Source organism: Acomys minous, assembly GCF_964271855.1.
Source record: "Acomys minous genome assembly, chromosome: 1".
In the NCBI taxonomy this organism is placed as follows: Eukaryota; Metazoa; Chordata; class Mammalia; order Rodentia; family Muridae; genus Acomys; species Acomys minous.
Window position 1 is genome coordinate 33070191 of NC_140483.1, and position 27746 is coordinate 33097936.

At 45.6% G+C, this 27746-nt stretch overlaps 1 protein-coding gene and 1 long non-coding RNA gene across 5 annotated transcripts in view; one reads left to right on the forward strand and one right to left on the reverse strand.

Annotated features, from left to right (window-relative positions):
• The window catches only part of LOC311596413, a 50419-nt gene extending 27812 nt beyond the window's left edge, over positions 1 to 22607 (forward strand). Inside the window, exons 3-5 of the long non-coding RNA XR_014778828.1 lie at positions 17915 to 18101; positions 21293 to 21401; positions 22583 to 22607. This is a non-coding gene — a long non-coding RNA (uncharacterized lncRNA). The remainder of the gene's footprint in view (positions 1 to 17914; positions 18102 to 21292; positions 21402 to 22582) is intronic.
• TNR (tenascin R) overlaps positions 1 to 27746 on the reverse strand; it is a 510704-nt gene that overhangs the window by 35596 nt on the left and 447362 nt on the right. For all 4 annotated transcript variants that reach the window (XM_084779764.1, XM_084779763.1, XM_084779765.1 and 1 more), the window contains 8 exons: positions 26045 to 26314; positions 19911 to 20096; positions 8727 to 8816; positions 7248 to 7511; positions 6444 to 6713; positions 4640 to 4759; positions 3624 to 3770; positions 854 to 973 (listed from right to left, as the gene is read on the reverse strand). In XM_084779764.1, the coding sequence (XP_084635890.1) occupies positions 854 to 973; positions 3624 to 3770; positions 4640 to 4759; positions 6444 to 6713; positions 7248 to 7511; positions 8727 to 8816; positions 19911 to 20096; positions 26045 to 26314 (1467 nt within the window). The remainder of the gene's footprint in view (positions 1 to 853; positions 974 to 3623; positions 3771 to 4639; positions 4760 to 6443; positions 6714 to 7247; positions 7512 to 8726; positions 8817 to 19910; positions 20097 to 26044; positions 26315 to 27746) is intronic.

The window sequence follows — 27746 nt, forward strand, 5'->3', positions numbered from 1 at the left end:
GGAGGCTTTGTGAACCTGCAGGTACATAGTCATGACTAATGCCGTTTCCATTTTGTTTGATAGCCTCTGTTAGTTTTCATTTTCCCAAACTTTTGGCGATACGTTTTTCTTTGCGGCTTGCGGAATTGGGTTTCTCTTCCATCTCTGAAAGTTAAGACGTCTGCCTGCCTTCTGTTCTCTGGTATCTTTGTTCCCTAGATTCCTGAATATAACCCACACAAAAAATTCTGTGATCACATGTTTAATTTTGGCCAAGAAACAATCCCCCTAAGCCTAGATATTTGGAATATGCTTCTGTTTTGCTTTGAGCATCTCTATTCAACTTCAATAGTGTAAGGCAGATGAGCCTGCTGAGAACTGCGCTGATATTCGGATCTTTGCATTGATTCAAACCTTGGGGCTGGATGTGAGTAGGGAAGACCAGTACAACAGAAACATTGCTTAGTGGTCCTAAATCTGTGCTCACCTGTTATCTGCTCCAAGTTTGATCCTATGACTTTAGTAGTTTTCCTGCTTTGGAAATATCTAGAAAATTCTTCTTTCTTACCTGTAGCCCTTTGGTGAAAATCTTCACCCACTTCTGAGTTGTGTCTTTAGTGTTAGCTCTGATTTTACGTTTGTTCTTGGAGGCTCAATTTCCTTGAAACTTTCAGACTGAGCTTTTGTGATTCTCATCATCAGTTGTTTAGAGGAGTTGGGGGATAGCTTTAGGTCTTTATAGAGTTCAGAGGCTACATAACTTCCCCAACCTAAAGTAATATCTGGTTTGATTTTTCAGATGGGGAAAAAATGAATCACTCCTTCACTTCCACGCTGGTTCCAGCTCCCACCACCCCAATCCACAGACACTCACTTGCAAAGTGTGTGAGGACAATGACATAGTTCTCCACTTCACCCAAGGGTGCCCGCCACTGCAGCAGGGCTTCTGTGGGGGTGATGTTGGTAGCAATCAGATCCACGGGGCTATCCATGGCTACAAAAGAACAGGTTAAAGAAAGCTGAACTGCAGGGTGTAAGTACCACAAACCATCGGAATTTTCCCACGTGGTGCACGTATGTCACTGTGCTGGAATGAAGACAGATTGTTTTTCTACCTATTGGGGTCCATTGATCCCTTTCTTTCCTTCTGTCTTTCAAAGTATCAGCTTTCCTCACAATTGTCCCAAGTACTTCTTTTAAATTAATTCATTAACTTATTTTGTGTAGAATTCTTTGACGGGTTCAACGGGAAGTGGAAAGTTCAAAATACTCTGTTGTATTGTAGATATGCCAAAGTAAATGGCATGAAGAACCTATAGGAAAAAATGTATGATTCTTTAGCTACTGAGATAATCCTGCTTTCTGGCCCACACGTTGTGTCACACATGTGAGCTTGAGCTTTGCAGAAATATCTCTGCTTGGGAACTTCAGGAAATATGGTGCCAGTGCAGGAGCCCCGGCACCAGTAACTCGGCCACAGAGTCATTTCCATTTCCTGAATTCTTACAGCACCACTCACACGGTTCACTGTGGGCTGTGTTTGGGGCATCCTTTCTTGTTGCATCGAGAGACAAGGAGGTTTGTACAAGTTTGGGGAAACCAAGGCTGCCTGTCAGGGGAAGAAAGCTTGCTTGTGGATGGATTATGATTTTACTCGCCCATGCTGTAACTCTTAGATTTACTTATGTGCTTCCTTTTCATAAAGTTGGAATTTATTTATAACATGGATGTTATTACAACAGTTTGAGATTTAGCTCATCCTGAGTTATATACTTCATATTTGGGAACCAGGATCCACTGTTGGTCTACGCCTGTTCTTTAATTAAGTGAGCGGTATTTGGTGATTTTCTTTTCTCTATCTCCTCTTTTTTGCTTATATTCTTCATCTCAAAGTAACAATAATTTAAAAAAACCCTTTGCCATGTAATGTTTTGGATTTTATCTATAATCTGTGTATTCAAAAAAATCTTCAAATTCAGCTCTTACTAGAGTATGGTTGGGTGATTTCTGGGGTGTGTATGGACTCTTGGGGGAGTTCTCAGTTCCACACGTTTTAATATTATTGTGATGACTTTAAAACAACAAATGAAGACACTTATAACACACCATAGTTGCTGAAAGTCATCAGAACTATTCTGGCTGACTTGTAGGACAGCAGAGCGCCTTGATGTGCTGCTGAATTTCTGCTTTTGAGATGTCTGCTGCCTGTGGCTGAGAATCCCAGGAGTTAGCTTTTGGCCTGAATCACAGCACTCTTGGCAACAAGATGTTCTTGAAATCCATTTTGTGATTTTTTTCAATGACAGAATGTGGCAGAATTTTCAGGAAGGCAGGAAAGGGCTCTCTTGGCTCAATGGGTATTATATTTATTAACCAGATGCTTTAATGATCACAGATAAATAGAGCATTAGAGCCAGACTGACAAAACACAGCTACACAGCTAGTGCATCTACACTCACAGAGCTGGAGGGAAGGACACTAGGAGAGGTTAGAAATACCCTGTGCTGTCCTGAGAGAGGTACTTTTTTTATGCTTCTGAAAGATGTTTTTGCCACTGTGCGAAGAGATGCTGTTTTGGCTCCTGTGAGAATATCTACAAAGCAGCGAGGAATTCTTAGTCACGTCTCCCTCTTTCCAGAAACACCATCTCCAGGGAATTTGAGCAGTGTTTGGAAATCCAGGTACTCTCTTAATGAGGCAGGTTGGATGTTTTCCTATGTGTAGTGGAAACTATGGTTTAACTAGATGGTCTGCTCTCGAGGCTGAGGATAGAAACTGGTGGTTGTGACATCTATAGGAGATCTTTGCTAATTCTACAAGGTACACTTGCTTAAGGACCAGAGTGGGAAGGCTCACGAAGCTGCTGAAATGAGAGTCCTATCTTTGGCCTTATCCAAAGAGCTGGTTTTCTGAAGAAGGCGTGGAAGGGGGATTTCTCTTCTCCACCTCCCATATTTCAAGTTCGTATTTCTTCCCCACCTCCCTTCCTTTTAGAGCTCCTTCTGTAAAGGGGCTTAAGGACACAGAGGACATTTGGATCCAATTAGACGGCTGATAGGAGAAGCAGGACTACATGGTGTTTCTGCTGGCAGCTAGGGATGCTACGAGGGCTCAGCCTCACCTCCACTACCTATGAGCAGGTGAAGGATTTGGGGGCCTTTTCCCTGGAGCAAAGGCCACAAAGTTATTGGGTGGCCATGTAGGATGAATAACCCCACCCCCAGTTTCTCATAACTCGAATAACATCTCTTTCTGATGTTCACTGACTCCCCACCCCCACCCCAAGTCTTAAAGAGATCCTATGTTTCAATTGTTCGGGGTGGGATCTGTCTCCATCATGTATCTTTGAAAGGGTATTTTTCACTGTGGAAGTTCCAGGAGAATTCCTAACCCGAACCAGCAAGCCTCCCCAAGTGTGACTCACTAAGCTCCTATCATTAGACAGAACAGTCTGTGGGGGAAAGAAACCACAAGTTGTCCTGCAGGACACAGTGAGTCACAGGAGCCAAGGAATGGCATCTCAGGCCCTGGAACCAGTCAGTATCCACTGTATGTGCTGGAATGATTTCATCCTGCTTCCCGTGCTTGTGTCAAGCCCGCTGCCCATGTCCTGACCTGGCACTCAACAAGGGAGCCGTGTTTACCCGTGTGCACCAGGGTGCAGATGCGCTCACTCTCCTCCCTGCCCCGCACGCTGTTGAGGCTTATTTCATATTCAGTAGCTGGATACAGCCTGGAGATGATGAACTCTGTCACAGTGCTGGGTACCACGGAACTGTCCAGCCGTCCCACTGAGGAAGAACAAAGCCCATCATTAAAAGTTCAATAGCTCTCTCATCAGTAGGCCCATGGCTCAGTGTACATTGGGACAGTGGGTCATGAAGCACAGATGGATGTGGGATCAGCATGCAATAGGGAAGGGAAGGCAGCTAAATGACTCATAAAATGGTAATGGTGGGGCTTGAATAAATCTTATATGCTGGCCTCACTCTTTCATTTTATGGGCTTTTGAGAACAAAAGCAAACAAACTATGTATTATGTAGGTTTCTGTCAGACTGGTATTCTCTGAGGTGACCATATCAAGGCAGTATAATGGGCAGAGCTGCAAAAAGTGCTCTATGCAGGCCAGAGAAAGGTCGCCTGGAATCTGTCCTGTCCCTGGCTGGAAGTGAGCATTCCCTCCACTTTGTTAACAATGCCTCATGCACCAGCTAGAACTGGCAGTATGCAGGCAAGGTCTCAGCCAGCTTCTCTGACTCATACATTGGCTACAGTGGCAGAATTAGGATCACATCACTGTGGTTCCCTCCAGGGCTCCATCTGGCTCTGCTGGGTCATTGTCCATATCCTGGATTCTAGTCTTAGACTTTATGCTCAGGATAGTGTATGTAGCCCTGGCTCTTGGCAACGTCTCCTGCAGTTCACCGTTACTCATTGTGCAGCTTAGCTAATGGTGTCCAGTTGCTTCTACTGGTGAAGTGTTTGAGAGGAGTTGGTGACTTCTTGGTTTCTCTGTTGCTCTTCATGGACATACTCTCATATTGAGAGAGTATGCTACAGAGAGGGGCCAATGTCCTGTAGTTGTGATAGTGCCCCCATGGTAATCTCTACCCAGCTTCAAATCTCATTTATGTTTGAGAAATAAAATAATATCATTACCTTGTGTGGGTCGATATGATACTCGGTAGTAATCAAATGGTGCAACAGGAGGGCTCCAGGAAACCGTCAGTGAATCCTTAGTCACATTGCTAATGGTGATGTTTTTGGGGGGATCAATTCCTACAAAGATCAGGGAGTTGGGGAGAAAAGACAGAAGCACAGTTTGAAAATTGAATATCTATTCCTAGGTTTTGTTGTTGTTCATGATCCATTAGTGTCCCATAGGCAGGCATGACCTGAATAATTAGTTGGGCATCCCTAGGATGATGGGCAGTGTGATGTCACACCTGTAACACTGTAGCTATGGACAAAGCCAGCTGTGAACATTCTAATAACAGGAAACTAAGTTGGCAAGATCTGTGCTTCTGTGCAACAATTACTACCTAGCTAGATCAACTAGAAACTTCCTTTTAAGTCCATGTATTTTGTTTCAAATAGAGAATTACATAGTTATCTTCTCTAAGGGAAACTTCTTTTAGAAAGACTCAACTTGGTTGAAGAGAGGCAAGAGGACAGAGCCTACCATAGATGTCCTTTGAAAGATTCCGCCCAGCAGGGGATCGTAGCAGATTCTGAGACTCACAGCCAAACTTTAGGCAGAGCACAATGAGTCTTATAGAAGAGTGGGGATGGAGGATGGGCTAGAAGGACCCAGAGGGAATAGGAGCTCCACAAGGAGACCAATGGAGCCAATAAATCTGGTCCCAGGGGAACCTGTAGAGACTGATGCACCAAGGACCATACATGGAAAAGAACTAGACCTCCTGTTCAGATGTAGTTGATAGGTAGCTCATTCTCCATGTGGGTCCCCTAATATGGGGAGCAGGGGCTACCTCTTACATAGACTCCGGTGCTCACTCATTAGCACCAGGCCACAGAGGAAGAAGATGCAGGCAGTCCTGATAAGACTTGATAGGCTGGTGTCAGTTGGTAGGGGAGAAGGGAGAGAGGGGGAGGAGGGAAGTAGGGTGGGACCGGGAGGCAACCAGGGAGGGGGCTATAATTGGAATGTAAAGTGAATAAATAAAAATAAATAAATAAATTTATGTATAAAAAAGACTCAACTCCACTACTGTCCCTTAGTTTTTAGCAGCCACCTTTGGTTTATTTTGGGGAAACTGGCTATTAGCTGTAGAGAGATTTTAGAGTACAAATTCCAAACAAAAATCTTTGCTAAGTTATATTTTGTTTATGGTGCATACTTAAATTGTGGGGTTGAGTCAGTCGATTGTTTAGTGTACTTTTCCAGCTGTGAGTTCTTGTCAGTATTCAGGGAACTACCTAAACACAGGTAAGCACGGGTCATATTTGGGATTGCGTTTGCAAATGATCAAGTGGAAATGTCGCAATTCATCTCAGAGTGCTATGTTTTCCAAACAATGTGCAAACCAGCTCTAGCCTCTGCGGGCCAGGTCACTACGTGGTTCATGCTAGCTCTGTGTTGGTTCTGAGAAAGAATATAGAGATGGCTCTCCAGAATAAAAACCTCATCTTCTCATCCAGAAGAATTTCCCTGGAGACAAGCTTTTTTTCCAGGGCTTTTTTCCTAGCCTGGTAGATCTAGGACCAATGCATTCAAGACTTGAGCCCTCAAACATTGGGTCTCTCCTACTTTTCAAATGGGAATTTCTCATCATAATGTCTCTTATGCATCCCTGGCAGAAGTAGCTGCTTCAAATTAATTCACAGAGGCCCATTAGCCATGGACTCAGTGTGCTATTTGTTGAATGTTTCTCTTTTCAGATTGCATTGCTTTGTCAAAGGCTGCAGTGAGAACCCACTTCACCGACTTTTACATCCTCACCTGTAGTGATGGAACCCACTATGGGCTCAGAGGTTACTGTCCCATGGACAGCTACAAGGTTCACTATATATTCAGTGGCTGGCTGTAGACCCATCAGGACAGCATGCCTCTTGGTAGCATCCAAGCGGACCTCCATCATCTCCTCCTCCTCATCCCTGGGGCTGTAGTTCAGAATGAGTCTGTCTGCTGGGGGAGATGGGTCACTCCAGGTGATGTTGACACTGGAGGAGGTCACATGAGAGAAGTGCAAATGGGAGATAGGGCGGAAGCCTGCAAAGTAGAGAAGATTGGTAGCAGGCCGTTGGACAGAAGAGATCCTTGACTTCCTTCTATGCTAACAAGGGCTACACTTTCACCTGCTGGCTAACAGACCTACCTCCTCACACTCCAGTCTGGCCTAATCTACTCTTTCCAAGCCATATACTGAACAGTCAAGTCTTATACAATTAGAATATCTATGAAATATTCGTAATACTGTTCCAGGATTTAAAGACTTCTAACTTGGAAATGTGTGACCTAGAACTTTAGTGTTCTCACTGATTGAATGCAGGAAGGGCAAGATAGACAGACTGACTCCTGTGTTTATTTAGCCTGTAAAAATCTGACATAAAATTTCATATACTTGCTCATGCCTTCTCTTTACTCCCAAACAGTTTTGTTTTCATGCATACGCTAGTTTTTTTCTCTTTCCCCCTACATATCTCTTTTAGTTTTCTCTTTTGGAAGACTGGGTCATCTGAAATATTTCTTACATTAAGATCTATTTATTCCTGAGCATCACTGAGATGTCTGCTCCCCTGGTACCTGTGAAGGCATCCACAGTGGACTCCAGGCTCTGCTGCCGACCCCTCTCAGCAGTGATGGAGATGATGTATTCTGCTCCGGGCTCTAGATCTGTCAGTGTATATGAAGTCCTGTCCCTAGGCACGGTGACTTCTGAAGAGATCCCAGAAGATGGGGTAAAAGTAATTCGGTAGTGATCAATGGGACCACTGGCCTTGGTCCAGATGAGAGAGATAGAGGTCTCCGAGGAGGCTGTTACCATGAGATCTCGGGGACTGTCGAGTTCTGTGGATTAAAATAAGTTACAGGCATTCATTCATTCATTCATTCATTCATTCATTCATTTTTTTCATTGTCTTGTTAGAGTAGACATGTCTTGAACTCATTATGTATCCGAGGCTGACATTGAAGACCCTCTTGCCTCTATTTTCCAAGTGTGACATTACAGGCATGTCCCATGTCACTTGGCCATTGGCCTCTTTCACACTGGCTCCTTAGGACAGCCATCAGTTTTTGGACTACCCTGTGTGTCTCTAGGCTGGCAGTATGTCATGAGCCTGTTGGCCACGAGCTTGTCATGGCTGATACTCTTCTTGCCTTTTGTTAAGCAGCTTCCTTTTGAAAGAAGGGCCAGTGATATGGTAAGCGGGTGGACAATCTGCAGGAAGGCGTTATTAGCAGCGACACCACTGGGATACACCCACCACTGGGATACATCTAGCTGCTGATACACTTGTTTCGCTCCTCCTCCCTCGGTAAGCCAGACAGGGAATAAGAGGAGCCAGGACCATGTAGATAAGGCATTCATGGCAGCTGAGGTTATATGGCTTATCCTAACCACATGTGTACAGGTCTGAGGACTAATGGGGACTCTTGTTAGTATGTGCCCTCAAGCAGTTTGTTTATGCTAGGTTGAACCTTAGGGACAGGCATTGATCCAACACCCACCCACCCAGCCCAATCCCTGCCCAGCCCGACATGCTTATGTCTAAGCTTTCTAGAGTGACTTTGAAACTTCCCAAGGGCTTAGTTCCCAAGGGCTTAGAACACAAACGGTTGGATCCAGAGCAGTAAGAATTGTATGTGGACTTTTTCTGCTGCCCTGGGATTGTATATGATGTTTCCAAGTCTAGACCTTCATTCCAGTGGCCTTTTTGAGTGCTTCTGTGATGTAGACAGAGGCAGACACTCTGCCTGCTATGACACAGTTTAGATAGAAAGGCAGTCTGCTATGGCATCAGCCTGTTGGGGGAGTTTTTACATCTGCTCTACACAGTCCTTCAGACTGTGGATCAAATACAGATCCGTGGTGAATAGGTTGGGACTTTAGATGCCAGGTCAGGCATATGGTAGATGCTGTCACTGGGCAGTAGTTAATCAACGGGGTCTTGTTCACTGGGAGGGTTGCCCAGTGGCGATGCTGACAAGGCAAGCCTTCGCACATCCTCTGTCTTACATGCTTGCAGCCTAGTCATCTTCTACACCGTTTCTTCTACTCACCAGTCCTGGCATTCATGGTAGCGGGAATGCTTTGCTTTGAGTTCATGACTGCAGATATTCCAACTCCATATTCTGTACCTGGCACCAGGTCTGTAGGTAGATGCAGAAACAAACATTATTCTGTGTGTGCATGCATGCACACATGTATGTACACATGGGTATATGAAATGAGGAAGATTGAAAAGAGAGAAGAAAATGATCACAGATTCCTGTTCCAGTTTTGTTTAGTCCACCTTTGGTTTGCTCCTAATTTTACCTATTAGGAAATCCCAATTTTGCTACTTTGGAAAATCCATATGAAGCCAGTAGGATGATCCGGCCAGTGCCACGTGGTTTCTTGTTATGGGCCTCAGAAAGGCAGTGAGGGAGGGCATCTCTCTCAGTGTCCTCGGGAAGAATGGTCATGTCTATAATGTTTGCCTGTGGATATTGTGTCTCAAGTTGGCCAAAACAATGACGTGGTTCCATGACGTGAGGTGTGAAGAGAATACAATCAATAGGGCAGTGTAGCCATGAGCCTGAAAGAATTTCTTGACCGTGGGTATGAGGGCTATTATTACATATTTTACAAATAGGTCCTGAGGATTTTGGGGTTACTTCTAGAAGGCCATACTGTGTAGACTTTTCCTTTGAACATGGAACTGTCAGGCTTTTTAACATAGATTTGTGCAGAAGTCCAGTAATTGGGAAGCCGCCCGTCCCCCAAGCAAAGCAAGGAAGTAATTCAGTCCAGGGTATTTAAACCATGGATCAATTTACAGTGGTTTCTGGTGGACTCTGAGAGTTTGGAGGAAATTCAAATTTAAAGGGTATAAGTCTCACAGGAAATCCCTTGGGAGTTCGTTAAGGAGGCTCACTGACAGGTTCCTAGTACATCTCGAATCCTCTGGAGTCTTTCTCTCCAGAGTTCCACATTCATTCTCAGATCAGCTGGCTTGATTGATGTAATAGTTTCCTGTTGCTGCTGTGACAAATTACCACAATTTAGGAGCTCACAACAATACAAATGAGTAATCCTCTCACTCTGGAGGTCTGGAATCTAAGGTGGCTCAGCAAGATTGCCGATTCCTTCTGGCGGTCCCAAGGGAGGACCTATTTCTCCCTCTTTTTAGCTTCTAGAGGCTGCATGCATTTCTTGCCCCCTGTTTCTTAATTTACCATCAAAGCCTGAAGTTTAACATTACCAGGCCCCTTTCTCTCCCGTTGATCTTGCATACCATTGTCATATCTACTTTGACTTTGACCTCCTTGCATCCAATGTATAGGAGCCAAGGTCAGCAAGTTAGACCCACCTGGGCAGGGCAGAACAATTTCCCCATCTCAATATCTTTAACCTTGTGAGCAAAGCCCTTTTATTGAAAACCACAGAAGGCAGCATATTCACAAATGCTAGGGACTAGAATGTGGATATCTTTGGGGACCGTTATACTTCTACTGTAACTGGCTTCAAACTCATCCTCACTTATTAAGACTTATAGAAAAACGTGACCGTCTGATTGCCACCCCCGGGGGCCTCCTCCAGTGTTCAGGCCAGGTCCTTCCAGCAGGCTTGTTATGAGGCCTGCCTGAACTCCTGAGAGGTGTGGATTGTAGGACTGTCTTGCATTTGTGCAACATTGTGCTTTTTAAGCATCAGTGTTCTTGGAGCTTCTTCACAATCCCATGAAGGAGGTTGGGCAGTCTGCTATCCATCCTTATCAGTTGCCTGTGGCTGCCGTCATCAACTCCTACAAACTGGAGGCTTAACACAACACAAACATTCTTTCACAGTCCAGATGTCAAGAACAGGGCCATACTGCTTCCAAGGGCTTTAAGGGATCCTGCCTTGCCCCTTCCTGGCTTCTGGTGGCAATTCCTATCTTTCCCTGGCTTGCAACAGTGTGGCTACAATCTCTGCCTGTTATGTCTTGTGACATTCCTTCTCTTTGTGTGTTTCCTAATCTTAAAAGGACACCAGTCACCCTATGAGCATATACAGGGGGAGGAGGTCCCCCTCAGTCATAGTCATAGGGGAAGGGAGTAAGGGGAAAATAGGAGGGAGGGAGGAATGGGAGGATACAAGGGATGGGATAGCAATTGAGATGTAATCTGAATAAATTAATAAAATATATTTTAAAAAAGGACACTAGTCAAGCTGGATTAGAGTTTAAGATGAACCCTTTTTAAATATTGTATTTAATTTTAATTTATATGCATTGGTGTGAGGGTGTCAGATCTTGGAGTTACAAAGAGTTGTGAGCTGCCATGTGGGTGCTGGGAATTCAACCTTGGTCCTTTGAAAGAGTAGGCAGTGCTTTCAACCATTGAGCCATCTCTCCAGCCCCTATGAACCCATTTTAAACTGGTCACATAACTACAGACCCTTTCCCCAAATACCATCATTCAACCTAGCGTAACATGTATAAATAAATGAGAAGTCGAGGCAATGGGAATGAATCTGTGACCAGTTTCTCCTGCCCTGGATGCCTCTGGTCCTCTGGGCTAGGGTGGCTTCCCTAGGTTAACACAAATGATGTTTATAGGGAATGCATTGAGTAGCCTCTCAATAACCAAAGGCTCTCATTAACCATGGGGGATGTTGTATGGAAAGTAGAAGGTTCCAGCCTGCTCCTAGCTTTAGTTTACTCTGTGACTATAGCAGCATCCACCTGGTCTTACCCATCAGTCTCCCTGGAAGGAGTACCGTTGAGCCCTATCTGGGCATCATTTCCCCACCTCAAATCAGCTCGTCCCTTCTCTAACCCTTACTTGGTTCTCTCCCAAGGCTGCCAACCTAAGTTGATGTAAAGTATGAAGTACTGTAGGCTCTGGAGTCTGGTGTACATGTGATGCTGAGGCCTGGCTGTCTTCCATGTGTGTAACTTTGATTCCTTAACATCTTTAAGCCTCCTTTTCTGTTGAATGGGGATAATAGGTTTAGATGTCAGAGGGTCACTGTACGGACACAATGAATGTTCTGTGTACACGCCCTTGTCTATCTTGATTGTCATTAATATTAAATTACCAAGCACAGAGAAGTATGCGAGGATTTTTTAAAAAAAGATTTTTTCCTGTAGGTGGCCCTATCATTATCACAAAGTGCCTGGACAGGCACATGTTGGTTTTAGGTATACTTTTTGTTGATTTGATGAAGCTTGGCCCCTGCCTCTGATGCAAATGAATGATTCATGGAGCCAGGACATTAGTGAGGATTTCCCCCTGGCTGGTGTCAGTCTCTAGACTGAGTGGGTGATTTCAATGCACACAGACCTATTTAAACCACACATCTATCACCATCAATGTATCTCATGGTTGGAGAAATCAGGTTACCTTTGGGGCACAAAGGCAACGGATGGAGACCTTCACTTGCCTGTAATGAAGTTGAAAATTTTCCCAACATAGGCAAAGGGTAACACATCAAGGGAGCAAGGCAGAAATTATATGTTGCCAAATGGATCTAGTATGTAATGTTTCCATCCAAGTTTCTTATTTTTGAAGCTTAAATGAAACGTTCAATAATTTACAACAGAATTGCTTTCTCCCAGAAAATAGCTGAAGTCAAGGCACTCTTCCCAGGCTTTCTGACTAGGGGACAGGGATGTGGACTCTCACAGGCCTGTGCCTGCTGCTCCCTTTGATTTTCAGCGGTGTTCTTCCTGCATTACAAGTGAATGGTTGCTCATTGCCAGCAGGTAAAGAGCAATTCTGGGGGAGAAGAAAATGTGTATCTGAAAGCATATCTGGTGCCCTTCTCTCTCAGCACACAGAGCCTACTGAAGAATTTTTCACTTTAAAGACCCTGTTGCTCTCTATCAGCGCTCCCTTTTATTTTTCCACCCAACCCTTGCAAGTGGGAGCATATAAAGGACTCTGTTCCCTTTCTTAACAAAAGCTCAGAAATGCATCCCATAGGAATCACTGTTCTCCATCACTTATAGAGAGCCCTTTGTTCAGCTTGAGGGCCGACACTTCCCTAAACTCTTTCACTGCATACCCATTCTTTTCCAAATCCCCAAAGCCCACAGCTCATCCACTCTGCAAGTATTACCAAGGGTCCCCTTTGTGTCAGGCACAAGGCTGTGGGGCCGTGGATATGAAGTGACATGATAAGACATCACCTTGTCCTTTTGAGGGTCAAAAATGCGTCTATCCTGGAAAAGTAAATGAATTACTTATTGAGTGCCTGTGCTATGCCAAACACTGAGTTGCAAGTAATAGGTGATATATAAAAATAATAAAAAGAAAGGAGGAGGAGGAGGAGGAGGAGGAGGAGGAGGAGGAGGAGGAGGAGAAGAAGAAGAAGAAGAAGAAGAAGAAGAAGAAGAAGAAGAAGAAGAAGAAGAAGAAGAAGAAGAAGAAGAAAGACAAGGTTAAGACCAGGACTCTGAGTGTGGTGGTGAAGAGGACCCACTCATGGCCTTCTTAACTCCCATGCAGTTCAGCTCATGAACAAATATGGGCTCAGAGAAGTCTAACTCTTGAGCACAAAGCTAGCACAGGATAAAGCTGGGTTTAGAACCCAATTCTTGTGCTTTCTGGTACCTGTCCCTAAGAGTCATACAAGTTGGCTTTGGGGACTGGTGAGAACAAAGTGGAATCTGAGAGTCATTTATGACAATGCTGTGTGCTGCTAACCAGAGTGGCTTCAGCGGGTGGGCTCATCTTGGTTGTAGCAGACAGGGAAGGGGTGTGGGCTGGGCCTTGAAATCTGGAGAAAGATAGTAGGGAAAGAAAAGTAGAGCCTTCCTGTGGCTAGAACTGGGCACGGAAAGCGCCAGTGGGGTCATGAAGGATGGAGGGCAGTGTCCTCAGCTGTGCTTTAAGGACTGCATGATGGTAGAGTAACTTGCTTGCCCCTACTGAGGAAACCTACACTTGCAGCTACTAGTGGGGAACCATGGAGGTGATGGAGGAGGCCCAGGGAACTGTCATTTGCCAGCAAAAACATCAGCAAGTCTCTGGCGTCTGTAAGCTTGGGTGGACATGAGTTACTGTAGACCTTTTCTATCCCTAAATGCCTGGGTCTATCTCCCACAATAAGCCTGTGAGGCTCCAGGCTGCCCAACGGGACCAGGGGCTTAGTTAGTCCCAGTTCACTGATTGTTTTCCCAGAAAGCGACAGAGTAAAAACCCTTCCCTTAAGGGGCTTCCAGTCATTGTCTTACTTAATTTTGACAGCATTGTCAAGTCATATCTGGCCAAATAATGTATGAAAACAAAACCAGACGCCATGTCCCAGCACAGCGGAATTCCTCAGTGGTGGAATTCTGAGGCAGAGATGTCACAGGTGGAGAGAGGCCTGGAGGTAAAGGACCTTCTATATGTCCTGTAATCACGCCTCTTGGGCAATGGTCTGCTTTTTAGCTAGATGGAGAGCCAAGCTCCCTGGCATTGCCCTCCCATATTGAGTCAGGCTTTCAAGGATATCACTCTGCCTCAGGGGATATGGATGAGGTTAAAATGCTGAAAGAGGCCACTGGCTTCATCTTGACCTTAAAGCCATATTTAAAGAGAATAACAGTAAGCAGCATTCCATCAGATCAAACTTCCTTGTTGCCAGTGACGTTAATGGGAGCATGGCTCTCACTCGGGTCTTATAGTGACACCTGACTTCTGGTTCTCGGCTGTAAATAAGTGCTCCCTTTTGAAGGCGCTAAGGAAGAAGCAGGCATTCTGATCTCTCTTCTTCTGGCATCTCTTGCCCTGGACTTCCCTCACATGTAAAGTGGTCCGGTTCTACAGTGCTATGTGGAAGGAGGTGTGTGCTTCTGTTTCTGCAGCATTCTCCATACCTTTTGGTTCCCTGACAGGTCACACTCTTTAAAGAGTACTTTACCAAAGTGGCCACTTGGGGTCACTATGACCTTGCCCAAAGGAGTCTGAACTTTGTCTGGTCCAGGCCCCTAGAACCTTAGCCCATACCTTTCCCAATCAGAAGTGTCCAAGGCCTAGCACTGATGGTGGTGTTTGTACCAGCACTGCAGTGGGATGCATTCAGGGTGGAGTGGACATAAATGCCCTGGTCAGTGTTGATTGACAGCCGTCTTCCCTTTGAAGTCTCACATTTCTTCATGGGAAGTCTCCCCATGAATAGTATATTTGCACATACTCTTGGAGAGCCTACTTTCCTGTCTCTGAACCCATATCTGGGCCCTGGGAAAGAAATGTTGGGGTAAGTAGATGTCCCCCATCCAATATTTCTCACCAGTCAGAAGCTGTGAAGGAGGCTAGTCATACCGATGGGCATGCTTGCAGATACCAGCTGTATGTGTGCGCATATGTATGAATGTAAATGTGTGTTTGTATATATATGTGCATATGCAGTATGGGCGTGTATGTGAGCCTATGTAGTTGTATGTTATTTGTGTATATGAAGGTATGTGAGTGCAGATGGTGTGCCAATGGTATGTGAAGATACACATGTGAGTGTGTAACTGTGTGTATTTGTGTAAGCATGTGAGTTTGTATGTCTATGTATTGGTGAATGTTACTGCATTTGAGAGTACAAATGTGTAGGTGTATATGTATACATATAAGCATCTGTGAGTATTGCTGCTTGTGAGTATGAGTGTGAGTATATGCACAGTTATGTGAGTTTATCTGTGTATGTGTGGCATGTATGTGTGTATTTGCATTTGAGTGTATGTGAACACATATATGCATATGTGAGTTGTGGCATGTGTTGCTGTGTGTAACTCTACCTTTCCTACAGCTTATGTTATGGCACAATGTCTATAGGCTCCAGGTCTTCCTTATTGATAGATGCTCTGATTATCAGCTTGCCAGTTGTAGATCGAAGTACAGGTATGGGGAAGCGGCTGACTAGGAAATACATCGTGGGAAACCATGGAGACTAGCCCCTTTCACTTTGTCTCCTGGTCATAGGTATCCTCAAGTGTCCAGGAGGAAGAGAGAAGGCTGGGGAGGATGTATAGATGGTCAGGAGCTTATTTCTTTGTGGCTGAGCGTGCATTTCTGGCCCTTCTGAGGATAGAGCAGTCACCTCACACACAATGATCAGAGTACTAGTGATGGTGGTGGTGGTGGTGGTGGTATTGTTGCATAGTCTCTACCAGGAAGATATTCCTTTGGCCTCATTCAGTTCAAAACCCAGAATCTCCTTCTGTTCCTCCCTTTACCAGGAGTCTTCCATATGGCTCACTGTCAGAGAGCAGAATTATGCCATCAGCCTTTGTTTTCATAGTAGCAGATTCTAGCCTGGAGGGGCCTTGATGCACTTATAAATCCGTGGTGCTTTGGGACCCTGTGGAGGCTCCAGGCATAGAACATTGACCAAGCAGACACTACAGAAACTCAGAGGCTGAGCTAAAAGAAATCTTAACATTTAAGACGCAGAAGCCACCCAAGCAAAGGAAAGCAAAAACCACTGCAGACGCAGAGTCTGTTGTTTGGAAACAAATTTGTGCCCCAGATGGAATTCTTTGGGCATTGCCTTACAGAGACTAATGTGGTAATGTCTGGGATTCTAGACCTGTGTCAAAGTTTTGCATTGTGAAGAACAAAGCTTGTGGAAGAGGACTGGTAGGTGTGTGCTTGCTGTGGGCCTTTTAAATGACTCAGAATCCCCAAGGCCAAGAAGGGCCTACGTTTCACAGCAAGAGTCAATGGTAGCCTCAGAGACAAGAGCTTCTGTCAAGAATAGTAAGTACAGGAACCACTGCCTCTAATTGTGCTAATCACCTGTGAAAATAAAGGTCTAAGGGTGTGCCATAGAAAGACAGGCTGCAATTGGTCTAGGGCTGAACATTGTGGAGGGAAAAAAGTGAAAATCCAATGGCTAACGTGCTGTCAGTGTGTCCCAGGCTCCAACTTCAGCACTTACACACGATGGTACATATGGCTTTCTTTAGTCCTCTTGACAGCTCTGTGGTAGACAGTGAGAAACCGATGCACAGAAAATGTAGGAGACCTGGTCAAAGAGCAAACTTGTGAAGCTGAACGCCTTAACTCTTAGTGGGTGACATCAAAGTCCATGCTCTAAAGGAGTGCTTTCTGTCTGCCACAGCATGTGTCCATGTGTCTATAAACTTCCTAAAGCTCTGTAGGTGGTGACTCAGTGGGTCAGGCAGAAGAGGCCTCTAACATTTTGCCAGTGACACCTCTGCTACTGGGGCCCACATTCACTTAGGGTTGGTCAAAAGAGATCAACCTAAATGAGCCATCAGTGGACAGACCTCTGCATCCCTTTTCTCCTCCACTATCATCACCTACTTACAGTCCCCTGTTAGCAACCCTACCTCAAAGTCATTAAATATGACTCTCTGTAAGAGCCAGAGGGGCAAGAGGATACCAAGATAACAAGGCCTTCTAAACCAACATGATCAAAGCTCATATGAACTCACAGAGACTGATGCAGCATGCACAGGGCCAGCACATTTCCGCACTAAGTCTCCGCATATGTGCTGGAGCTTCCAGTTTAGTGTTTTTATGGGGTTCCTGAATGCTTCTTTTGGGTTCTTTTCCCCCTGTTTGTCTTGTCCAACTCTGGTGTGATAGTGTTTGTTTTATCTTATTCTGATTTGTTATATTTTATTATTTAAAAAGAATGAATATATATATATCTCACAATGGCTTTATGAGGTGAGAACTGTCACTTAAAAATCAAGAATTAGAGGCTTGGAAAAGGGTTCAACTGACCCAGGCACATGGAACGTGACCAGGCTGGGTCCAAGTCAAATAAGAGTTCTCTGGAGACCCACCCAGGCCATAGAAGCTGGGAAAGCTTCCTCTTCAGCGTCCAAGCAGGGCAATGAGGGAGAAGATATAATTATTTAGAACTGGGACCAATCATTTCCCCACTTCCCCTTCTTTCCTTCCTGAGCCTCTCTTTCCCAAGAGACTGTAGTGAGAGAGCAGCGATCCTTGGAGCCAGTTTCAGCAAAGGAATGTACCTCGTGTTTGGCTTTCTTACACGCCTATAATCCCTCCTTAAATCATGCAGTGGTTTGCCTTTATAAATCTCCCCAGCAGTGAACTTCCTAGGACAATTATGAGAGATTCATATTATACATACACACACACACAAACGAGCATACATGTGTGTAATACATATATATGTAATATATATGCATGACTCAAACACAAAATATATACCGATTTGAGCCCATTACTCAATAATAAATGTCCCATTCCCTTGCAGGTCTTTGGTTACTTAAATTTGGACTGTCCTTTACATTTTACTTCTTTAGTGGCCACCCAGAAGCTGCTCTGGGTCACCAGGTCTCAGGCCATGCTAGTGTTGTGACCTTGTACAAGTTTCCAGAGCCTCTGAGCCTCAGCTTTCTCATCCATGCAATGGGGGAGCTCACAGCTACAGACACGTAAGACTGGAATCAATGAACACAGAGTCTTCTCTTTCTTTTCCTCCTGAAAGTGGTGAGTAAGGACCAGGCTATGATTGCTTTTCTGTGCTTTTATAGTGTAGCTTCTATCCAAACACCTAGCCACCATTTTAATAAAATTGTTACTTGCCAAAACAGCCTGTAGCTATAGGCAGAGAGGTGCTGTTTCCTCCCGTACCGCTTGGTTTTGTTGTTGCTGCTGTTGTTGAGGGGATTTTTTTAAAAAAAAAAATCAGTGTTACCAGCTCCCTGCAAGGCCTTTGTACCCACTTGCTGCTCCTTCCTTGTCCCCTTCCCTCCTGTTATCTCCCAGCTCTTTGCTGTGTTTCCAGCTGTGTATCTCTTAGGAAAGGGTGTTCTTTATAATGTTGACCTTAACTTGCTTCACTTGGCAAGGAGTTCTGGGACTTCAGCTCAGGAGGAAAACGGCTTCTGGTCATGTGCTCTTGTTTCCTACTCTAATTCTTGCTGAGTCCCTGGTCTAGTAGGACAGCAAATGCTTTTGCAAACCAAGACCCAAGTAAAGTCAAGTCTGTGGGCTCATGGGCAGCCCCTGGCCCAGAAGCACTTTGTGCCATTCACTCCTCAGATGAAAACCACACGGCACACTTCAGACACCCACCTTTCGTGAGGTCCAGCAGGTATATTTTCTTGGATGGCTGTGCTGTGGGATCAGCCAGGAGTCACGACTGAGTCACCACCTCCCCAGCCCTAGCCAGGCATTATAGAGATCTAGGGTACTGCCTTAATCCATAACCCTTCTTTTCTTCTTTGACATCACTAACAGACTCCTGGCCAGGCTAGCTTATCTCTGACACTTGTCTGGGCATACCTACTCAGTGCACTGCCTTGCTTAAAATCCCTTACCCAGCATGATGCAGCTATGTACAGTTTGTCATTCATGAAGCTGAGGCAGGGAGACCATGAGCTGGAGACCAGCATAGGCTATACAGGAAGACCCTGTTTCAGAAAGTAAGTAAGTAAATGCATACATACATAAAAAAAGTCCCTCAATGGTTTATTTCTCTTCTCCAGCATAGCTCAAACTCTTTATAGGGTATAGAAGGCATGGCCAGACTTCCACTTTAAGTTTTTACAGCTTCGTTCATTAACTTAGTCATTCATTTATCCAAAAAAAAGTAATAATCCAGGATCTAGAATGTTGGCAGGCATTGTGCTAAATCCTGAATTCCATGGTGAACAAAGGCAAATGTGGGATGACTTTTATGGAGCTTCAGGTGTAGGGACAAGATCAAATAATCTGGCCCACGTGTAGCAGGCCAGTGCAGAAAGGTGACTGTTGGAGTGTGGGCCTGTTGGACCTTGTTTCTCTTCAGGTGACACATAAACTCTGGTGCTGAAAGAGAATCGGGCATGGGCTAAGCACTGAGAATGCCCTGGGGCAGGAAAAACAGTGTGTTTGAGGAAACGCAGGCTGCAGACCTGAGGGCCAGGAGCCCAGGGACCACCGGGCATGAAGAGGAAGCAGCCTGGGGGAAGTAGAGGAAAACAGGCCAGGCTTGGGGGCTGTTCACCCTGAAGGCAATACTAGATGCCTAGAAATGTATACGTAATATGTTGGCATAGTAAAATAATGCACCCTGAGAAATTATCCAACGCTGCAGGGAAGAAGAGTAGACTTGTTGCCACGGTTAAAGGACAATATGGCAATAGTGCAGAATGGCCGATAGCTACACGTCTAAAGTTGGGGATGCGTTAGTTAGATACTTAACATATGAAATCGGTGGGATTTGTTGGTAGAATAGTCTGAAGTAAATAAGTTGAGGAGAGAGCGGTGAGCATATAGATTCAACAACTATCCCAAGAGACCGGTCTTACTTACCTGTGAGGGTAGTCCTGGTGGTTGGACCAATGCCCTTGGGAACCAGCACCTCATGGTACTGCTCACCAGCGAGGGTGCTGTACACAACCTTGTACTCCTGGGCTTCTGCCTCGCTGTTATCCCATTCCAGGTCAAGACTAGTTGCTGTGCGGGAACCCACGCGCAAATTCTTGGGAGCATCAATCTCTAAAAAATAAGCAAACATCACCATCATTGCATGTAATTCCATACATTTGTGGTGCGTCTTGAATTTAGTAATCTTTGAGATGAGTGCCCACACCTCCTGCCCCTCAGCCTCAAAGCTGAGTGAAGTTTGAAGATGCTGTTTCCCCTTTTGGCTCCACCATGACAGCTCCTTGGGTGGACCAAGTGATTTGGAGTTAGACTTCAATGAGTTCTGTTTCCCCTATATCACCTGAGAATTGAAGTAGCATTCTAGAAACTCGAAAAGGCTCTGATTAATATCAGAAGTTTAAGAGCAAGGCAAAAAATAATCTAGTTGGAGAAAAAAAGAAGGCGGGGGGGGGGGGGAGAAAACAAAGGATAACTCCAAGTGGTTAAATGGAATAGAAATGGCGGATTCAGTTTTCTTGCACATATACAGCTGAAAGGCATGCAAGCTGGATGTGAATATGGGTACGACACGATGGGAAGTGGGTGGGCTTCGGAGTCAGGCGTCAGGGGGAGTCAGTTCTGGCACCTACAGTAACAGGGACACAGACAATTCTTTCAAGCTCTTAGGACTAAATGGCCTTCTCCTGGGAAGGGGGAAACAATCCCAGTTTTCGCACAGATCAGATGGTGCATGCAAAGTGCACAGCACCACACCAGGTACACATGTAGGTGTCCGTGCTTGCATGGATGGCTTATCTCTGATGGGCTTCCTCAACCCAATGGTTCAGCACCTAAATGCATGCTGACTATTGGCATTTCCTCCCATAACCTCTGGGAGCTACTTCTCTCCCCCAGGACTGACCACCTCCTCAGGCTCGTTTAAGGACCAGTATAAGAACTTGTAGTGTAAGAAAGTGTCATCTTGAAAATCTGTCACATAAAAAGACCAAAATAGTTTCAGTCCTTGGGACTTGAATTTAACATTGGAATGGTCCAGTTATTTGTTCAGAGTAGACTGGGGCAACCTGCCAATGCCAGGCAAGTAGCCCACCCTCTGTTTGTTCCTGTAAAAGAGGAGGCTGCTGTTAAACCACTCAGAAGCAGAGGCCTCTGTTTTGTGATGGAAACTGGGTGTAGGTGCCGGGGATCTTGAGCAGATGGGTGTCTTTGCAGCTTATTTATTTATTTTGAGAAATTGGTCTTCTTTCGGCATGTGTTACCATGCTGGATAATGCTCACTCTTGATATATTGTACGTTATTTCTCCAGGAGTTGGATGGATGGAGGAGCATGAGGGGCAGACACGTGTAAGGCGGATCTCATGCAGAAAGAAAGACCTGGCAAAGTCTGTGGCCTGAACCGAGTTGGGATTGTGTGAGTGAGTAACTTTTCTTTTCGCTGTGGTAAAACACCTGACGAAAGCAACCAGGGGAAAGAAGGGGTTGGTCTGTCTGGGCCACAGTTGGCTCCTAGGTACAGAGTATGAGACAACTGGTCACTTTGTATCCATCCACAACCAGAAAGGAGAGAGAGAGAGAGAGAGATGAAGATGGATGCCGATGATCAGCTTGCTTTCTCCTTTTGACGCTTCCCACATGCCCACAGAGTTTATCCCACCCCAGTTAACCCCATTGAGAAACTCCTTCATATGCGTGCCTGGAAGTGTGTCTCCTAGGTGGTTCTAAACTCTGTCAAGTTGATGAATATTAACCATTGCAGAGGGAAAGGCAATTAATCAGGGTTAAGGTAGGGACCTTTGCCTATACTTGAGGAAATCTCTAAGATAGCATTTCCTTTTTTTATAAGGACATAGACTGCAATCTAATGGTCACTGGCCCTGTACTCTATGGGAAGAGGACAGGGTTTGATCTGAAATGAATAGGTGTTTCTAATCTCAATAATTATAGAAGAGCTCATTCCTAGAATGAGGGCGTGGGCAGTGAGTCTCAGAACTGGGCTGAGATGAAGGCAATGCTCTCTCTGGGTCTAGCAAGAACAGCTGGAGGACATCTATGTAGGAGGGGGACTGAGTAGGTCTCTGAAACATGCCAGCAAGGACAGATGGCTAATGGCGCCTTTCTGCAGGGGCTTGGGCCTGTGAACTCTAGCACTAGCCTATCTAGTCTCAAGAATATTAGATCAGATTTTTCTCTGCTTGAAACTTCCGGTTGCTCCATGCTAAATGCTCCTTAATTGCAACAGTGGGGGTCTGGCTGGGCACTGGGTGAGCAGACCTTTTTAAACACGGGTACTCTTTTAGTAATTCTTGAGACATACATCAAGCTAATTTGTATTACAGGGTCTTTGAACCAGCTGTTGTTTGCCTGGAATGTTCTCTAGCTCTCACATGACTTAGGCCATACAGTTCTTAGCATGCCTCTCTCTCAGAGGGATAGATTCAACCCAATGGGCCGTTCCTTCTGCCTTACCCATTGGGCTTCCTATCTCAGAACTCATGATTGAAATGATCTCTCATTTTTCTTTTCCCTTGGTCACCCAGTCCTTCACACACTAGGATGCCATTCATGTGAAATGGGCTCTTATCTGTTTCCTCTATAGCCTATGTGCCCAGAACAGTGCTTGTGGCCCTAGAGGGTGTTCAAAAAGTACATGGTAAGTAACTGAATGTGTATCATCCATGTCCCTCCAAGCCTTTCGAAACGGTTCATTAAATATGTTAGCTGTGGGAGTTGAGATTGCCTGAGGTGAGGTGGTGCGGGGGACGGAACAGCTGTGACAAAGGCAGCCAGCCTTGCAAATACGAGAAGTCACACTGCTCTCCACACCAGCATCTTGGCTGAGGTGTCAAGGGGCTTCCAGGTCGAGCTTGTGAAATAACTTGTTGGAGAATCTGAGAATGGAGTCACCAGCGAGGAGGGGGCGGGGAATGAAACTCTCGCTCGGATGCTGGCATTTGTTACCTGGGGCGGCCCAGGCTGGGTTCTGAGCAGGAAAGCGATGCCTAGAAGCTTGAGGTGCAGATGCTTGGCAGGGTGGTTTTCTTCTGAGAGCTGTGAGGGAGTCTGTGGCATGTCTCTCAACATCTTGTGATATTTTAGTCATCTTGGGTAGCCCCTGACTCATTTCTGCTTTCATCTCCATATGACATTTTCCTGCGTGCATGGCTGTCTCTGTCCTGGTTGCGTCCTTTGACAAGGACACAGTTGTTGAATTAAAAGCCTGATTTGCCCATTTGTGAGGACCCTATTTCCAAATAAGGCCGAGTTCAAACATACAGGGGGGGGCCAGGGCTTTAGCGTCTTTTCGAACCACACGAAGCACTAACCACAGGTGTGAGTCATGCAGGTCAAAGGCACTGGTGTCTAAGTCCTTTAAGAACGCTGCTCAGAGTGAAGTCCTTCATGGTGGGAAAACTGTCCCCAGAGTCTCCACGAGGCGGCTGAAGTGGGAGGCGACTCCAGGTTTTCTTGTCTGGCTTCCTTCTAATTACTGGCCTCTGTGCTTCTACCAGGCTTCTTCTTTTCAGGGCAGCTCTAAGACCCAGACTAGCATCCTACTCACCATGCAGGATGCAAATCTCAGTTTTAATTGCCTGTGCAATTAGTGCGCTCCTAGTGTCGAAGCCATCACCTGGAAAAACACTTTGCTTAATTTGAATTTAAGCGGAATTTTGGAAATGACTGAGGGCCCTACCGTGAGGGTCTGCATACCCTTTCATCATTCACCTGGTACCTGCCAACTCTGAACTTGGAGAATCTGTCTGCAAAGCTATTTGTCTCTTTCCACCCCTACTTTTCTCTCTCCTCTGGGAGCCTAAGGAAGCAGGCATGGGTCTGAAGCACAGGCTGAAGGCTGCTGTGTGGAAAAGCAGCCACCTAGCAGCTGCCAATTCACTAGGCAAGCTGAGAATCCTGCTGCAGTGAACTGAAACTCAGGGGGGAGCTCCCTCAGAGGAAGCGGGAGGTAATTGTCTTGATTGGAATTTTCCTGGGCTACCAGCCAGCGCGGCTCCATGTTGCCGACCTGAGCATCAAGAATTCACTTTTCATCATTCTGCTTGAGAGCCCCCTTCTCTTTTCCTGCCTCTTCAAACTCCTTATTGGAGCAGAGCACAAAGAAACCACTTTCAAATACAAACTATCCTGAAATTAAGAGAAGCATGCCCAACATGGGGCCCACAGATGATACCAACAGCCTGAGCAAGTCACGTTGTCTGTGAGATGTGTATGCGTGTGTGAGTGTACACATGTATGTGTGTGGATTGGAGGTTGACTATGAGTTTCTCAGACCAAGAATGGCTAGCACAGGACCATGCTTCCTCATGCTCTTACATGAACATTTTTGCCTAAGTGGGAGAGAAAGGAAGAGAAGTGAAAATATTTGCTTTTTCTAAGAAGAACACCCAGTCTCTGGGAGAATCTTAAGATGTGTTTAACTGAGAACAGCCCACTGGCTATACTCCAGGCAAGGAAGTGGAGTCTGATACGAGGGATGAGAGGGGAACTTCAAGAGTGTCTGGCAGACTGTACCCTGCCTCCTGAAGCCTACCAGAATCCATCCTTGTTTTTTTGTAAAGGGAATGCTCAGCGGCATCTATACTTGCTTGCTTCTATGAGAGGCCCTCACCATCCAACTCTTGGCTGCTCTCTTTTGCTAGGGGAGATGGGCTTCCTTAAGTGATGACTTGTGCAGCAAAGCCTGGGCACTGACAGTCCACTCCCCTCTCTCATGGGACTGGCTGCTGTAGGGGTCCAATCTCTGCCTGTTCCTGAGTCCTAACCTCAGCAGTGCTCCAGGGCTTCCCCATGGGCAGACGACTCCATGTCTTCCCCAGCCATCCATTTTGCACATCTGTCTAGCTGTAGCACTAAACCATTTGCTACAAGTGAGGTCATATTTTGGGGGTACGTATATCCTGCTGTTTTGCCTCACTAATCAAGAACTGAAAGCCTAGCTAGAGACGGTGTGCTAGTTATTGCACGTTCTTGGAGCCTTTGACTCACTCCATCCTGAAGCGGCTTCTCAAGCTACAATGCAAAGTAGGGCATGTAGGTTAGCGCTTCTTCAGAGGACAATGGTTCTTAGATCTTCTAGACATTATCAGTTTCCTTTGATCCTTGGAACAACTTGGAACTGACAGAAAACATTCCTCATCGTGGAAGCTCCCCAAGGAAGAGAGGCCAAGGCCAGCATTCTAGATTAATAGAAACTCAGTCCCTAACCGGATCACAGGCCCTTGCTTCCTTGAGGATGGCCTATTGTTCTTAACCATTGGCTGATCAGGCTTCTGGGCTCTGAATCAGGAAGTTAGTTACTCTGAGCTCTGGCTTTTTGATTGTTGATAAAGCTCTTTGAGCAAGCTCTTTATGAAGCTCTCTTGCAAACACCATTGCAAGGCATATATGTGTGTGTGTGTGTGTGTGTGTGTGTGTGTGTGTGTGTGTGTATGATTTAGCTCAGCTTCCTATTCATGGCCATGTCTGTGGTTTATCTTCTACCACTTGGCCTTATTGCTAGAGGTTACAAGTGGCAGAATGACTCGGACTTTAGTTGGAAGATTTGCCGATGACTTTGCGGGTTGAGCTTTGTACAAGGCTGAGAGGTGTTCATGGTAATGAAGCCCCTTCAGGCTTAGAGAACTTCTACTGTTTCCAGTAAATGGCAATAAAGTGTCTTAAGAAACAGATACTTTCTCTAAACGCTCACAGATTTGCCATTTAGGCCAACAATACGGATGTTGAAATGTCTTTGGGACAAACTTGTCACTTCAGAAATGAGAAATTAGAGACTCATAGAAGGAAGTTATATTAAGTCATGGATCTGACTTGCAGTTAGGATGAGAATCCAGCTCCCCTTACTTGGGGGTATTCTTCTTTCTTTAAGGCTGGAGTATAATTTCCAGCAGGAGCCCCCCAAACCTCTAACTTCCTTCTTGTAATCTCTGCACTAACATGGTTGCCTGGCATGCATCATCTCATTTTTTTTCTTTATGTCCTCTGCCTATGACAACATCATCATGCTGCCTTCCAACCCTGGTCCTTTCCCCCACCGCAGTCTCACCTGTTGTAAATTGGGTGCTTGTGGCATCACTTTCGTTGGTTCCTCGGACTGCACTGATAGACAGCTCATAGCGGGAGCCAGGTCTAAGGGCTTGCACTGAGTACTGGCTTAGGGGAGGCTGCAGCCGGAAGGTTGTCTTCCCGCCTTCCCCACCCACCAGGCCATATTTCAAGAGAATGAAATCGACTTTGGCTCGAGGTGGGGTCCACTCCACAAAGGCAACAGTGTCAGAGACGTCTCGAACCAGGATCTGTGTGGGCCCGTCAATGACTGCATGAGAAATAGAAAGTGATGTTTGATACAGAAACAAACTTTCTTTGGCATCTGTTTACCCCTTCCCTTCTTAACACTAGCTTGCTTAGTGGGATGGGTTTTCTCACCCCATTGTACAGATGGGGAATATGTGATCTGAAAGAGGGAGTCTCTTCCTTGGGCACGTATTTGTTGACACCATGGAGACCGACAATCAGTTCTCCTGGAGCTTGACCTCCTTCGCCATTCATTGACTATAGGTTTCAGGTGCTGGCATCTCCCAGTGTGGGCAGGGGAAGGACACACTAGTAAGCTTGGATGACTCTGACCTATGTATCTCAGAGGTGATGCCACAAGAGGACAGGAGAAACGTCTGACCCATGCCTGGTGCCCAGCTCCTGCCTTCCCTGAGCCCAGATGTGAGCTCTGTGAGATAATGGAGACAAATGGGACCCAGCCTTGGCTGCCAAAGGTCTTGTCATGGTCATGAGCATTCAGAAGTTACTCCTATCTAGCTTTGTTTGGCCTGGCCAATCAGCCTGGCATTTGCATGTGTGGCAAGGGAACATGCCGCCATTCATGAAAATGTGCTCATCCAAGTGAAAAGGCCTCCACTCAAGTTGTTTCGGTGGGTCATTTTCCCCCACAAGTGCCTATGTGTTTCTGAACTCGAGGACACTGGATGCAAAGGGTTCCTCAGGTTCTCTGGCATTAGAGGTTGCCTCTAGAGTTAGCTTGTGTAGAGCCAGGGCTGGTGTGGTGGTTCTCTACCACACTTACAGGGAGCCAGGGAACATGAGATGTTGGAGCTGGGGAACAGAGAACTGAAGAAGGAAAGAGGGAAGGGAAGGAGGCATCGGTTTATAGACAAGCAGAAGTGAGTGGCCCAGTGAGCTTATGGAAAGATACAAAAAGTAACTCAATGTCTGATATCCCATTTAACGGCTTAAATCTTTCATGAGGCTCAGGTTTATTTCTGGTACTGGGCTTCTAGGAAACAACTTAGGTCCTTCCGGTACATTTTCTTTTGCTTCAGTTAGTTTAAGTAACATTCCATAGATTCCTCTGGACCCTTGGCCTAAGACTTGCTTTTAGGTCAGTACACACTGGACCACTTTCTGCTCCATCTCCTGCACGGATGCCTCCACCAGAACTACCGCAGGCTAGGCTCCAGTTCTCCACTCTCATCCCATTGCTGTTTCCTAGTAAGCAGCTTAGGGCTTTCGTCCTAGTATCAGCTAAAATGAAAATCACTAGATCATTTTGGTGCTTGCCTGGTTTGGAGTTAAAGTGAAGTTCTAGTTTTCATTCTTGAGCTAATCATGTGTTTAAACAGAAACCATCCACGTGGTTTCTTCGCCATAGCTTTAGGTGACTCAGACCTTTGTTATTTCACTTAATTCAATTACAGCGTGGCTAGATGCCCTCCTAGGTAGAGATTAAGTTCTAT